Source organism: Lethenteron reissneri, chromosome 49, assembly GCF_015708825.2.
Source record: "Lethenteron reissneri isolate LAM-NWPU_2019-01 chromosome 49, ASM1570882v1, whole genome shotgun sequence".
In the NCBI taxonomy this organism is placed as follows: domain Eukaryota; kingdom Metazoa; phylum Chordata; class Hyperoartia; order Petromyzontiformes; family Petromyzontidae; genus Lethenteron; species Lethenteron reissneri.
Genome location: NC_083827.1, coordinates 8,112,796 through 8,128,131, shown reverse-complemented (window position 1 = coordinate 8,128,131; position 15,336 = coordinate 8,112,796). Strand labels below are relative to the sequence as shown.

The 15,336-nt window shown below is 52.6% G+C and overlaps 1 protein-coding gene across 3 annotated transcripts in view; it reads left to right on the top strand.

Moving 5' to 3' along the window:
• The first annotated feature begins 560 nt into the window (after window positions 1–560).
• Window positions 561–15,336, top strand: part of LOC133354916 (junctophilin-2-like) — a 56,692-nt gene continuing 41,916 nt past the window's right edge. For 2 of the 3 annotated variants that reach the window (XM_061572101.1, XM_061572103.1), the window contains exons 1-3: window positions 561–2,050; window positions 9,054–9,407; window positions 13,067–13,604. In XM_061572101.1, coding sequence (XP_061428085.1) covers window positions 1,672–2,050; window positions 9,054–9,407; window positions 13,067–13,604 — 1,271 coding nt within the window. In that variant the 5' untranslated portion in view covers window positions 561–1,671. The remainder of the gene's footprint in view (window positions 2,051–9,053; window positions 9,408–13,066; window positions 13,605–15,336) is intronic. The other variant, XM_061572102.1, reaches the window with a different exon arrangement.

The window sequence follows — 15,336 nt, the reverse complement described above, 5'->3', positions numbered from 1 at the left end:
TGCCACATCGTGACGACAAGGTACGCTGGTCCTCGACCGTGAGACAAACGTCCAATTCCGCGGGTGTTAAGTGTCTGTGTTGTGGCCTCCAGTAGCCTGTGGTGTGTTGTTGGGGCTGGTGGTGGGGAGCGGGCGGGGGGGTGGGACCAGTGGTCTTGATTGGGGGCCCAGTCCCAAAAAAGATGATGGAGAATCCCTGGGCCAGGTGTTTTTGGTAAAGCGATTGGTGGCGAGTTCAGATCCTGGTTCGGGTTTTGACTCAGCTCATCGTCAACTCGGGGTCGATAAAAAAAATAAGTAGCACGTTGTGAAGACGTTAACAGTTGTTATTCTATGGATAGACTCGCCACAGGAATGTCGAATTTCCGCAACTGACTCACAAATGTTTGTGGAGAGCGAGAGAAAAGCGTAACGAATTTATGCTTTGTGGAACATTGGGGGGAACGAGTAGCAGCAGAGAGGAGGGGGCTGGAGGAGAGAGAGAGAGAGGGGGGGAGTGGTAGAGAGAGGAGGAGGAGCAGGGGCAGAGAGGCAGAGAGAGAGACGCGGCTTAGGTTATTTTTGGTGGCATTGCCCGGGTACTCACATAGCCTTGTTAGGCTCGGCTCGGCACACAGCGCAACCCAACCGAGCGTCTGGGAAGCCAAACTGACCGTGCATCCAAACGGAGGCAGGCAGGCGGGGCTCGGAGCTGTGCGCATCTCCATGCGTGTTACCCCCCCCCCCCTCCTCTCTCTCTTCCTCTCTCCCTCTCTCTCCCACTCCCCTCCCTCTCTCTCTGTTCCTGCTTCATCCGCTCAGCCGTTCAGGTGAACGCTGCTGCTGCTGCCGCTGCTGCCGCTGCTGCTGATAAACGGAGCCTTCGCAAGAGAACCGAGCATCGGGTGCGTGTGGGTTGTCGAGACACCGCGAGGCAACCTGAAGCAACGCAACCACGACCGCTGGATTAATGTAAACGATATAACAAGAGAAAATATTATTTGGAAAACCAGCAGCGGCGATAATCAAGAACAACAACACACGACGTACCAGACACGCCAGCGAGGCAAGCCTTGGAATCGCGTCCGAATTAGCATCGACATTGTCTCCACCACAGCAACAGCATCATCGCCAGCAGCAGCAGCTGCAGAACGTCTCCTTCTCGTGTGCTATCTCCAGCTCTGCACGAGTGGAGATCACCATCATACGCGCCAAGAATGAAAAGGATAACGACGTACCCGGTGACTATCTCACAATGATTGTATTATAATTATTATTTTAAAGGCTGCGCTGCTAGGGACATTTTTTTTCTCCCCTGAACACCGACTGGACGTTGCTGCTGCGGCGGTGGTGGTGGTGACACCAAAAGGCGGATTCAGGTGGAAATGATCTCCGTCGACCGTTGTTGGGAGAGGTGAACATTCCATTTTCGTCACCGCATTGAGAAGACTTCCCTTTCCACCATCACAACCAGCATCAGCAGCAGCAGCACCATCACCACTCTTGAGAGAGCTGTGGGCGCGGGTGGGGGGAGGCATATCTTTTCATCGCGAGTAACACTCCTTCCACCACCAATATCACGACAACCGCAATCATCACCACCACCACCACCACCTCCTCCTCCACCACCACCATCATCTCCTTCGCGGGCGTGAGGCTGCGCTCGCTCGGGCGCAGAGGAACGCTTCATGCATGAGTGGGGGACGCTTTGATTTTGATGACGGCGGCACTTACTGCGGTGGCTGGGAGGACGGCAAAGCTCACGGGCACGGAGTGTGCACGGGGCCGCGGGGCCAGGGAGAGTTCTCGGGCAACTGGAGCCATGGCTTCGAGGTGGTCGGTGTCTACACGTGGCCGAGCGGCAACGCGTATGAAGGTCACTGGGCGCAGGGCAAGAGGCATGGTCTGGGCGTGGAGAACAAGGGGCGCTGGGTGTACGCGGGCGAGTGGACGCACGGATTCAAGGGACGCTACGGGGGCAGGCACAGCATGAGCAGCGGGGCGAGGTACGAGGGCACGTGGAGCAATGGGCTGCAGGACGGGTACGGCACGGAGACCTACTCAGATGGAGGTGGGTTCGTCGTTTGTGTGTGTGCGTGCGTGCGTGTGTGTAACCTGGCATGAGTGCCTGGTGCGGTGTGTAAACATCGCCAATGGGGAGACAAAGGTGGTCGGGTGTGGTGCTGGCCACCCACTTCCTCGTGTACCGTTCTGGCCTTCATAGGTGCTCGCTAACAGCACTTGCCCCTACAATCTGTTAAGGCTATACGGGGGAGCTTTGTGTGTAACCTGGCATTGATCGTGCGCCGTGATTCATCGTGTTGACAACTGTTAGCGATAATTGATTCTTTACCCTTCTATCTGGCAACAAAACTGACAGTTTTGTTGCCAGATAGAAGGGTAAAGAATCAATTATCATATTTTTACTGGCAAATGAGGTCCCCATAGTGTAGATGCTTGCCCCGAGCTCTCATACTCTGATGGTGCATTGTCCTTGAGTTGTGCGCCTTTTGGCGTCATCTGGTCCAACCCATATGAGACTAGGCTCGAAGGAAAGCTGTCTCGGGTGTGGACCAATCAACTTCAAGGACAGTGCACATTATCAGAGTTATGTTCTTTTGTTTGTATTATGACTGCAGGTATTGCGGTCTATGCAAACATGACTCCTTGCAAAAAGGTGTCAGTTTTGTTGCCAGATAGAAGGGTAAAGAATCAATTATCATATTTTTACTGGCAAATGAGGTCCCCATAGAACTGTTAGCGATTTGACTGTTTTCGTTTTGCCAGGTAAAGGCTCTTTGTCAGAATCGACCTGGGTATCACAAATGATAGCTAGGCAATGCCGCTTGTCACGTGGGAATTTATAGCAGACAGACGCTCTAAAGACACGTTTATGAATATGGAGGGAAGGAAAAAAAACTGAAGGATCAGGAGAAAAATCCACGCGACCACGGGGAGAACATCCAAATAGGGTGGGGATCTAACCCACGGCCTTCTGCATACCGGGCGAGGTAGTTAACATCTCGCGTGTGAGAGCGCTGCGCTACGAACCCGGCGGTGCACCCGAGGTCGATTTCTCGTTCGCGGCCACCACCAACAGCGGTGATGATTTTCTGAACCGGTGCTGGACCGCCCCTAGGTCAACTCAGCCTCAAATGAGTACCAGCTGCGGCGTGTAAGACATCGCTGCTCGTGAGGCAAAGGCGGTCGGGCGTGGTGCTGGCCACCCACCCCCTCGTGTGCCGTGCCAGCCTCTTCATAGGCGCTCGCTAACAGCACTTGCCCCAAGTCTGCCCAAGGCTATACGGGGGATATTTGTCTTTGCATGTGTGTTTTTTTCTTCCTTTGATCAGATCTCGAACACGAAGCAGGCTAGCTGGAGCCTGCTCAAATGGGTGACCACCAGGGCTTGGCAGATGTTCAGAATCAGAATAAGTTTATTTCCCGAGTGACACGCATGTTAACATGCATGAAGATGCGAGGTGTGGGCCACTTGATCGAACCGTTGTCACCACGTCTCGTGCGTGCGCGTTTAATTAACAACATCGCCGCCATCGTGTTGTCATAGACGTCATTCTCACCATTATCATCATCATTCATCGTCGAGGTTTTTGGGTTAGATCGCATTCTCGAATTGTAAATGTTGTGGATTTACTCGACAACACACCGGTTTGCTGTACTCGTGACGAATTGGCACGTTTTGGTCACGTGACAAACCTTACTAATTGGCTGTGTCGGGTGGTGGCGGGTTTCACGACGCATTTATATTTACCCAAAAACCTCTATTATGGACAATATTGGTCGCGAAAGCCTTCGTGTTAAATCATTGTCATGACTGCCAACATCCTTGCATCATAGTCATTACCTGGGCAATGACCCCACTACCCTGAATACACGGGAACTCTTCGTGACTGCAGGGATTCATCTTCTTGGTTCTTTCGGTAAAGTCACGTAGCATGGACATAATAAAATAATAAAAATAAAACATAATTAAATTATTCTCACGACGTTTCGGCCACAACGCAAGCAGCCGTCCTCAGGTGGAGAACAGGTATGTCGAGAAGACAGAGGCTGCTTGCGTTGTGGCCGAAACGTCGTGAGAATTATTTTATTATGTTTTATTTTTATTATTTTATTATTTCCATTCTACGTGACTTTACCGAAAGAACCAAGAAGACACGGGAACGCGTCGGATCTCGGATGAAGATGGTTAGTCCTCGAACGGTTGACCATCCGGGTTTCGCCAGGTAGTCGTACTTGCGTAGAATCGGGGGGTGGGGTGGGGGCTCGAGGTGTGGCCAGCAAGGAGATCTCCAGTCCCAGGGTGTGACCCCCACCCCCGCACACGTGGGGAGCGTTTTCTCCCGGACAACTCTCCGCTTCCTCCCACGCAAGGAAGTCTCAAATCGCTCATTCAATGGCATTGGTCAGACTTCACATTGTAGCAACGGCTATTTTAAGGCCCCCTTTCGTTTTTTTCTTGCTCGTTACACAAAACGGAATTGTTATTGCCGCGTACTTGGACGGGGTGACCCACCAGGGGTTTTTCCCAGGAGTTGTCCAGGTGCGGGGATGTGACGTGTTTCGTGGCCAGAACCCGGGATATGGAACTGTTGAACGTCGTCACCTCTCCCGTGTTAAGTTTCATAATCTTCGTCAACACGCTCATTCATTGTTGCCACCATTTTGTCATCGTTTTCTTTTTGTTGTTGTTGTCCTTTTCCCGCACCACCTCCGATTAGCAAGGTCGGCTCCATACGATGTGACAGAAGTTCAACATACCGTACATAAATTTCGATTTAAAGCTTTCGTGACTGCAGGGATTCGTCTTCTTGGTTCTTTCGGTAAAGTCACGTGGAAGGGAAATAATAAAAGAATAAAAATAAAACATAATAAAATAATTACATTTCGATTTAAAGCTTTCGTGACTGCAGGGATTCATCTTCTTGGTTCTTTCGGTAATGTCACGTAGAAGGGAAATAATAAAATAATAAAAATAAAACATAATAAAATAATTCTCACGACGTTTCGGCCACAATGCAAGCAGCTGTCTTTCCGACAGACCTGTTCTTCACCTGAGGACGGCTGCTTGCGTTGTGGCCGAAGCGTCGTGAAATTTTTTTATTATGTTTTATTTTAATTATTTTATTATTTCCCTTCTACGTGACTTTACCGAAAGAACCAAGAAGACGAATACCGTACATACATCGCTGCCATGGTCATCATTGATCAGTACTGATGTGGGTGACCATCAGCGCTTTCCAGCTGTGGGTCGGTTTGCTGAGCAGGAGATGGCAGTACAGCATTGGGTTTTGGTCGACGGAGAGATTCAGTCCACATTTGGATTCAGGTTGTTGACTGAATGCGTGCACAGAGATACCGCGAGTGTCTCACAGCCCCTGGTGTTATTCCGTGGGGTTTTCTCCGGGTGTTCCGGCTGTTTCGTCGCACGTGTCGCTTATATTCGTGGGATTGGTCAAACAATTCGCACGCGAGGCCCTCGAGAGAAAGAAAAACAGTCTTGAGACTCACGGAGGCTTTCCTAGGTGAATATATACTATATTGTATTGTAATATCAGCTAACTGTTGCTGCCTTGGCCCTAGCTGATGATGATAAACAATCCATTATCTTAGCATTTGTGTACAATACAAACACTATATAAACTTTTATCATAACACTTCCTTATGACAGGAAAGTATACAGTACGAGGATAACGATTTGGGACATCTACAGTTTTGGATGATGATGATGATAACGATGAGGATGGCCTTTTTCCGTGACGTATTTCCCAGGGTAACTCTATTGCATGGCGGAGCGGTGGCACGGTGGTTAGCGCACTGCAGATTAAGAACCCGGTGACCTGTGCTTCATTCCTGGCCAGGGCTAGCATCAGCGGCGAATGAAATCTGAACCAGTCCTGCCCCCCCCCCACCAGCTCCCTCCTACCCCCCTTTCACTAACCCTCACTGACCACCGCGGTGAAATATGGCATACGGAGGCCTTGCTCCAGAAGTGAATTGACAATGCAATGTAAATAATGTATCCGATTCAAGTTGATAATCCTGACTGCCTCGTTCATTGGTGTCAACTCGAATCATGTTCCAGAGGAGCTAGAGAGCTGACATTGTGCGCAATGGGTTTGAATATCTCAAAATCAGTCATTGCAACGATTTCGTCCTCCCATGCATTGAGGCCATCAGCTTGCTTGGTTTCACTCGTAGGGCCTACACCTCTACATCACGTGAAGTCCCTCGTGGAAGATCACCACCATCGGTGAACCAAGTAATGCGCCTTCCTTGGAGTGTAACGCTGCATTTTAACAGGGAAAAAATTAACCCGTAAAATCCTTTAAATTCGTGGCATCGGTTTTATTTTATTATTCATTTCTGTTTTTCTTGAGTAAGAGTTTCATTTTTATCACATTGGTATTTTAAATTAAATATTAAATATTTTTTTTCCTAAAAAGTGGAAAATGTAGGAAAAAAATTTTTCACGAAAATAAATTGTCACGCACAACGAGTCTGTGTGCAAAATGTCAGCTCGATTGGATCACGGGAAGTGAGTTAAAAAACGACCGAAAGATTTGCACGGTCGTAAGCGCGCAAGCAAGCAAGCAAGTGAACTTAATATAAAGGATTTTAAAAAATAATAAATCGAGATCGCCGCACTTATATAACGCGCGGTCCTCAGATTATTTCGGCGACTCCGTCTTCTGGTGTTGCGTTATTTTCCCCGGTCTACGTTATTTATTCAGTGTCCCGTACATTATTTACACTTGTAATGCGGCGGCGGCGGTGGTGGTGGTGGTGGCAAGTTTCTCTTCACGTCTCCCATCACTCCATCGCCGGCTTTGCCGTCATTCCTCCTCACGTCTCGTTTGCTGTGCTCACCGATGGTCTCCTGCTCCGTAACGGCACGCCGTCTATGAACGCACGCGTTTTAATCTTTCACGTGGAGAGCCGCTGCTCGTCTCGTGAATCTTGACAGCTCCCCGTGTCAGCCTTCCGCCCGGCAGTAATTGGTATCCGAATCACGGCGTTATTTGGTGGTGGTGATGCTGATGAGAATAGTAATGATTGGGGGGGGGGGGGGGGTGATGAACACTGTGGAAATATTGATGATGGTATCAATGATGAGTGTCAATGGTTCGGGTTATTATAACAATGATGTTAGAGATCATGATGACGATTCATCAATACGATCGCCGTTTTTGAGAATGGTGGAATCACAGGGATAATTATGTTGGTGATGACGATGATGATGGTGGCAGCCATTCTAATTGTTATCACAGTGATGATGGCCATAACGGTGGCGATGGTGATGACTGGTTAGGGCAATAACTCTGCTGACGACGAGGAATGCGATCGCGGTGATGGTGGAAAGCGGTGAATGCGGGCACGGAAACGCAAACGCCGTCGACAGTGATCGTGGTGATGATTGATCAGCCGATTGCAGTTATGACAACGACGCTTTGGCGACAATGACGACGGCCATCGTTTAGGCATCTAATTACTCGGCAAATGGTCACGATTCAATTCGAGGTCACGCTTATTTTCAACGATAAAATAAATCATGTTAAACTTAGCGTGTTCCATCTCATCGGCGTTATTTCACGTTTCTTGTTTTATTTGTAGTGGGTTTTGTTCACTACTCCGTTGACCTAAACATAACACTCACATTTAATTTGCATTATTCGTAAAGGATTAATTCACACGTGCACGAATCAATGCAAAAACAAATCAATTGTAATCAGTGAATCGATGCGTTGTTACATACTTGATGACAGTGGTGGTGGTGGTGGCGATGATAATGGGAGTGAGAGCCTCACCGAGTCTCAGGGCTCGTGTTCAGGAGGATCCTGCACTGGAATATTTCACCAATTACCTTCGTGAGACTTTGGCTTCATGCGGGAGGAATCACAGAGAACTCGTGGAAAACCCAACTCGGAGCTCCGTCCAGGTGGATCCATCCATTACTCTACTGCCATCTTCTGGCCACCTAGCATCCTACAACAACCTGACAGGCCCTGCCAGTCACCATCCTAGTAATAACCTGGCTCAATTCCTGCTTGGCTTATGAGAAAAGGCAATGGCGTTTTTAGGCAATAATAATAATGATGATGATCATCCTCGCACTGGCTGTTCATCCTCGCAGCAGCGGCTTTCCGCTGGCCATCGAACAAAGACGGTCACCGCATCGCGCGCTTTCAGATGCGCTTCTGCGACCGTCTGGAACGCTCTTCCATCCAATGTTAGGAAGCCACTGGAGCTGTGCACTTGTAAATCATCTAATTTTAATTCTCATTAGAACAGTTTTGTTGTGTTTGGTTTGCTGTCCTTTCCCCCTCCGATTGGCACGGTTGGCTACGTACGGTGTGAAGGAAGTTCAACATACATACATGATGATGATGATGATAATAATTATGGCGGTGGTGATGGTATTGACAATGATGGCAGCACTAACCATGATTGTAATGATGACCGTGATAACAATGGTAGTAGTAATGATGATAACAGCAGTGACAACGGTGACCCCATGATGGCAATGATGATGACGACGATGATAATTGTGACCGTGTCACCAACACACGATGACGATGTTTGATGATGATCGTGACTGTGACGACATAGACACAACACCGAATGTGGTGGTGGTAATGATAAAAATTAATTATGGTGGCAATGACAAAAGTGGTGACAGCTATGACAAACTAATGCCACGTTGATGATGATGATGATAACGGTGCCAATAGTGACAGTGATGACACCACTGGCAACTGTGATACAACTATGGCCACAGTGACAACGATGACAATGAGAGTGGCGGTGATGATAACGGCGATGGTATATATGTATATATATGTACGTTGAACTTCTTGTGCACCGTACGTAGCCGACCGTGCTCATCGGATGTGCGCGACGACGACAACCGACCCGACGAGAACGCCGGCCGATCACGACGACTGCAGCGAATGACGACGACGCTGCGGCAGCGGCTTCGGCGTGATCCGTACCACAATCGCGATCCGATCCGATCCCAACCCCCCCCCCGCCCCTCCCCTCCCCTCCGGCAGGCACCTTCCTGGGCCAGTGGATCAACGGCATACGGCAAGGCTACGGCGTGCGGCAAAGCGTGCCGTTCGGCATGGCGGCGCCCGTGTGCTCCCCGCTGGGCACGTCGCTCACGTCGCTGCGAAGCGAGCACGCCAACGGCGCCGCGTTGCTCCTCAACAGCGACGGCACCCCGCTGCCCGGCTCTCCGCCTGCCTTCGGCGGAGACAAGGGCTCCCCTCTGCCCTCGCCCACCTCGCCCATGTCGCCCATCTCGCTCGGCGGCGTCGGCGGCCTCATCCTGGGGCCCGGTCTCGCCACCCGCATGGGGTTTGCGCTCAGCCTCAGGCCCGACCCGGACACGGATCACAAGAAAGGTGAGCGCGCCCCCGTTGGCCACGACACGACGTGGGGGGGGTAAAACCGCACTCGAATACAGCGCGGAGAGAAATACGTAATGGGGGGCCGGGGGCGGGGGAGGGGGGCTTCTGGCAGGACTTGATAATAATGATAGAACAAAAATTCACGTCCCTCTCCTATTGGACACCGACGCGTTGCACCGGGCCCCCGGCGTTTTTTAGCGCAACGAAAACGTAACAAAAAAGAACAAATAATAATTTTAGCTCGCAACGCACCGCACGGTTATTCACTCGCTCTCGTAGAGGCGCGAGGAGGAACCACAGGCAAGCAGAAAAAGAGATGCACGCAATTGCCCTAGCTTCTGTGATCCTCTATATATTAAGGTGTAATCGGCCAAGTCGCGAGTGTTTCCACGTGGCTAAAGTGGTGAGACTATCGCCGGAGCGGATCAGCACCAGAGGACATCGTTCTCTTTGCAGCCTCGACGTCGACTTGGCAACGCCGGCAGATTGGTGCACGCTGCCAACTCCGTCTGTCGCCGGCTGTAGCCCCATCCACCTCCACGAGTGTCCGCCCCCCATCTCCGTGCAATCCTCATTGTTGCCTTTGACTTACTCGCATCGATGGAATGTCTCAAATATTAGAACCACGATGCACCTCCCATACTCTCGGCAGTGGCTCCCCCTTGATGCGCGCATTCTGCACTTTTGTACGGCAGCCGCGTTTTGATGCTTCATCGTCAAGTTCATCAACGTCATCAACAGCATCATCAACATCGTCAGCCACGATCAATCCACTGCGCCGCGGTGGCGAGATGTTAAATCCCTCGCCTCGTATGCAGGAGGTCGTGGGTTCGATCCCAACCATGACGCCTGGTGTATATTTGGAGTTTGCGTGTCTCTCTCCCCGTGGTCACGTGGATTTTTCTCCGAGTCGTCTGGTTTTTCCATCCACATTTAGAATTAACGTGCATTTTGAGAATTTAGCTACGACAAATTTCCACGCGGTAAGCCACTTCGTTGAGCTCTCATTGGTAGCTTCTGAAAAAGAGCTGTATAGCTCAGTGGGCCTGTCCTGGTTAAATAAAAAATAGTTTCGTTTAATAATTAAATAAGAAGGCCTCCACCAAGCTGTCCGTCGCCATGTCTCTTGGTACTGCTGTGTAAACATCCTTTTGGCATCCGCCCTTCGCACGCGAGCCGTTCTCAGAGCCCACGAACACAACTGGAAAAACGAAATACTTAAAAGCAAAAATAAATAGTTTCGTCATCGGCAACAGCGGCAGCAAGGCTCGGACTCCTAGACGAAGAAGTGGACGGGACGTGGCAGGCACCCGCACCGGTGGAGCGGTGGTGCCGACGCGCACCCACAAAGATAAAGGTGCCCCATATAGCCTTAACAGACTGTTGGGGCAAGTGCTGTTAGCAAGCACCTATGACGGTGGGCACATCACACGAGGGGGTGTCTGGATAGCACCATGCCCGGCCGCCTTTGTCTCCACAGTGGCAATATTCACACACAGCACCAAGTATTCATTTGATGCTGAATCGACCTAGGGGAGGAGGCCCAGGACCGGTCCAGATAATCGTCACCGGTGTTGGCCGTGATCGGGAATCGAACTCGGGCCGCCGGGTTCGTAGCGCAGCGCCCTCACCGCTGCACCACCGCTCCCCACACGCACATACAGGCGCACGAACATACGCTCCCGTGCGCGTGTGGGAAAGATTTTAATGTTGAAAGGACGAGCAGCCATGGGAGCAAATGTAAAGGATATTAATAGAACTGGCACAGCATTTGCTTCTGCCGTGCAGTTCATCAAGTTGGACTTTGGCAGGACTACATAAAGTACGCGCAGCGCCTTTTGTCAGTCCACCGCTGGACGAGGTCCTCCAAACACCTTGTGGGTCGTTTGACCATACTTCACCACGCCCGTCAGCGGAGGCTGGCGAAGGCGGGGAGCGTGGATGTGAAATTACGGAAGCGCATTTCACCGATGAATTGTTTCGCTGCACAAGCCCACAAGAGATTGCCTTTACCGGAGCAACTAGAAACAAATAAAAGCATTGGCTCTGAGCACAGGTGTCACGGGCAGGAGAGGGCAAGCAGGGCGATGGAATGTGGAAGGAAAACCCTGGAGATGTGATTAGGAGGAGGAGAGGCTGTGACGGGCAGGGTGGTGGAGGGCTGGTCACAGGGAGACATCGCGGTGGTACCCCGAGATCGGTGACCAAAAGGAAGACCTCTAAATCCCCGCTTGGTGGTGATGGTGGTGGTGGTGAGACTGTAAGAGCGAGTCCTTGAAGGTCGGCTACGGGGGGACGTAGTGGACCGAGGCGACGGTGGGATGTGGTGGCATCAAAGGTATCGGCCTCTCTGATGGCCCCCTTTGACCTTTGTCGGTCAAGAAGTTTGAGGTTCAGCCGTTTGCACCGCCCCACCGTCAACGACCACCGATGACCAAGAGTGGATCTTGAGTGTCTGTTGCTGCTGCAGCTGTGTCGGGTCAGGCGTGGAAAGTGAGAGATGGGTCACGGTGACCGGTGAAATTGACCAAAGGCTGCCTGCCACGAGTGGCCAGGTCGCTTCTGAAAAAGAAGCTATTAGCTCATTGGGCTTTACCCGGTAAAATATACAGAGTTTAATTAGTTTTTTTAGTGATTTACTTACCTTTACTATACTTTGCACTCCCATCGTGTTTTTGTATTGTTTGTTGTTGTAACTTACTGGACATCTGTCGAGAAGAGCTTCGAAGCTCATCGGATTCCGCCAGGATAAATAAAGAATCTGATCCCGAGTGCTCAGGGGGGTGACGACTGCTTCAGGCCCCACGGACCCTGAGTGGCCCAGCCACGGCCGTGGGGGGTGTGGGGGGTGTACAATTGGACAGGGGGGGGGGGCCCATTGCGTTCCTTGCACCAAGGCTCACTGCCGGGCGCAGACAGCATCCGAATGCGGCCAACGCCCCTTTCCCGAACAGCATTCCCGCTCTTCCGATAACCACATCCCGGGAGCCGCGTTCTCCCGATGCGCGAGGGGGCCACTCGCTGACGGACGCCGTTCAAATGGCTCGCTCGCGCGGGTTTGGCAACGCGCTGAGTGAGCCTGATGCGCGCGGAGGGAAGGGGAACCGGTGCGGGCAACCCGATACCCGACTCGGCGCTGCAACCGAGACTTTTCCTAGGAGCCATGGGAGGAGGGGAGGCAGCTTGAGTCACTCTCGCGACGCGCCCCCGCACTTTGTGCGGTGGCGGTGCGCTCACCGCTCGCCGCTGAGGTGGCCTGCGATGCCCGCACGCGTCCCACTTGGCAGCCGTGTGGAGCGTGCGTGCGTGCCGGGGGGAGCGTGTGTGCGTACGTGTCTGTGCTTTTTCGCCCAACGCCCCGTCACCTCTCACCCCAATGCCACCCCTCCCATGTGACTCTGTTCCCCTGTCTCCATATCTCCCTTCATGTCACCTTCCTCCCTCCTGAATGTGACCACGTGTCCCTAACCTGCCCTCCGTTCGTCTCTCAATGGCTCATCAACGTGTGGTCACATCCTCCTTCGCTGCCTGAATGTATCCCTACCTACTTGCACTCCGGCCTTCCTTGCCTCCCATCCCTCCCCTACCTCCCTCTCCTCCATCCATCCATTCATCCCCAACTCCCCATCCACCTCTCCTCTTTCATCCCTCAGCTCGGGGCGGCTCCTTCCTGGGCGTGCTGGGCCTCCGCCGCTCGTCGTCACGCTCCAGCCTCGCGTCGCAGCAGAGCAAGCGCAGCTCGTTCCGCAGCGCCACCCCCGTGAGCGTGGGCAGCTCGGCCGCCAGCGACACGGCCTCCGAGGCGGCCGACCGGCGCTCGGACGTGGCGGGCGGCGGCGCCGACGAGGGCCCCGAGGAGGAGGCGGTTGACGCCACCGCCACCGAGGCCTTCGCCGGCGAGTGGAAGGGCGACCGGCGCAGCGGCTTCGGCGTGGCTGAGCGGTCCGACGGCCTCAAGTACGAGGGCGAGTGGCTTGACAACCGGCGCCACGGCTATGGGCGAACCACGCTGCCCGACGGGCGCAAGCAGGAGGGCAAGTTTCGGCGCAACGCCCTGGCGCGGCCGGCTCGCAAGCGCACGCTCATCCCGCTGCGGGCGAGGAAGATGCGCGAGAAGGTGGAGCGCGCCGTGGAGGGCGCCCAGAGGGCGGCCGCCATCGCCAAGCAGAAGGCCGACATCGCCCTGTCCAGGTGAGGCCCACCTCGGATTTGTATTGTCGCCATCATCGCCATCATGGCCGTCATCGCCGTCGTCGTCGTCATCGGCCGTGAGCAATCCGATGCCGGATGTTGGCCTCAACAATCCGTCGTCAAATCTCACGGTCATGCGATGCGTCCATCAATCCTGCGCCCGTACCGCGGGGCCGATCCCAAGGATCTCAAACTTGCCCCGAGGTGGATCGTGCACCGGGATGTTTGACCAACGTGATATTTACGTGTTTGACGTTTGGGAGGAAACCGGAGTGTCCGAAGAAATCCCCAACGTGCATGCACAGGAGAAGATAGCACTTAGAGCTCCGCGCGGACAGATTCGGTCAGGCGCACGGAACTATTTGCGGACAGAATCCATTTTAACAGTGCCATATCCTCTCCACCTCGCAGCTGGCAAGCCCTGGTAGCCTCCAGGGTTAGTGCTAAACATGGTCAGCCCTGCTTAGCTTCCGAGATTCTGCGAGTTTGGACACATTCCGGGCGGTTTGGTCGTAGGCAAATTAAGCGAGCACCGATATATCCGCACCTCCGATTAGCACGGTTGGCTACGTACGGTGCGAAAGAAGTTCAACATACACACGGTGATTGTTCTACGCAACGCATATGCAAGTGAAAAGCGAGAGAGGCAATCACATGGTGTTCCAGCCCCGACAATTGCCCAATCTTTGCGGTCCTCTATTTATTAAGGTGTTGCCGGCCAATAATTATCGAGTGTACACAGGTGGGAGGAAACCGGAGCGCTCGGAGAAAACCTACGCGTGTGCGAGGGTGACACGCTCGATCCCAGTCGTTCTTCTTCTTAACCTGGGGGGGGGGGGTGAGACACGGACAGATTTTTTTTAGGAGGTAAATCATCGAAACGCAAATGAAGCAAGGGCACGTAAGTACAACTTACTTTGTTTCATCACACCCTGTGTAGTTATCAACATTGTGCATTTTTTGACGATTGAGACGCAAAGGGGTGCAAGGCTGCAGTCAAGGAACCGCTGCCCTATCCCATACCTCCGGAACTTGTGGAGTCCACATTTGACGGGGTACCGCGTTCCCCACGCGAGCCAGGCTCCTCCTCGACTCACCACGGGGGAGTTTCACAACATGTGGTGCGATCCGCCAACCCTCGCTGCCTCCGCAGTGCCGGATTACAGGCTCCCCGTGCGGCATTAACCGCCACCACCGCGCTCAGCTACATTACAGGCAGCACTGCACAGGGGGGCCCCTACCTGGCAGCATCGGTGATCCTACGCGTGGCCGTCCTGGCTGCCAAGCCTCTTTGCTTTCCCTTGGTCGTGCCGGCCAGGCTAAGTTAACTGCTGATGACGACGCGGAGAAGGTTTCAGCCCGCTTGCATGTCGTATGCAATGCGATACAACGCGCGTTTCTATTTGCGGCCAAATGCGACCCCGTCTCAAGACACCTTGCAGAAACGGTGGGCGTAAGTGATTTTATATATAAACTGTTTTTTTAACTGAACTCTTTTTTTTATTTTACCAAGGCCCCCCTGAGCTATATGGCTCCGTTTCAGACGCGGCCTGGCCACAAATGATAGCTCAGCAAAGTGGCTTATCACGTGAACATTTATAGCAGCTAAATACTCTAAACGCGTGGTGTTCGTTCTGAATGTGGAGGGGACAACCGGAGGACTCGGAGAAAAATCCACACGACCACGGGGAGAGAGAGCGAGAGGTACACGGAAACAGGCGTGAGGGTCGGG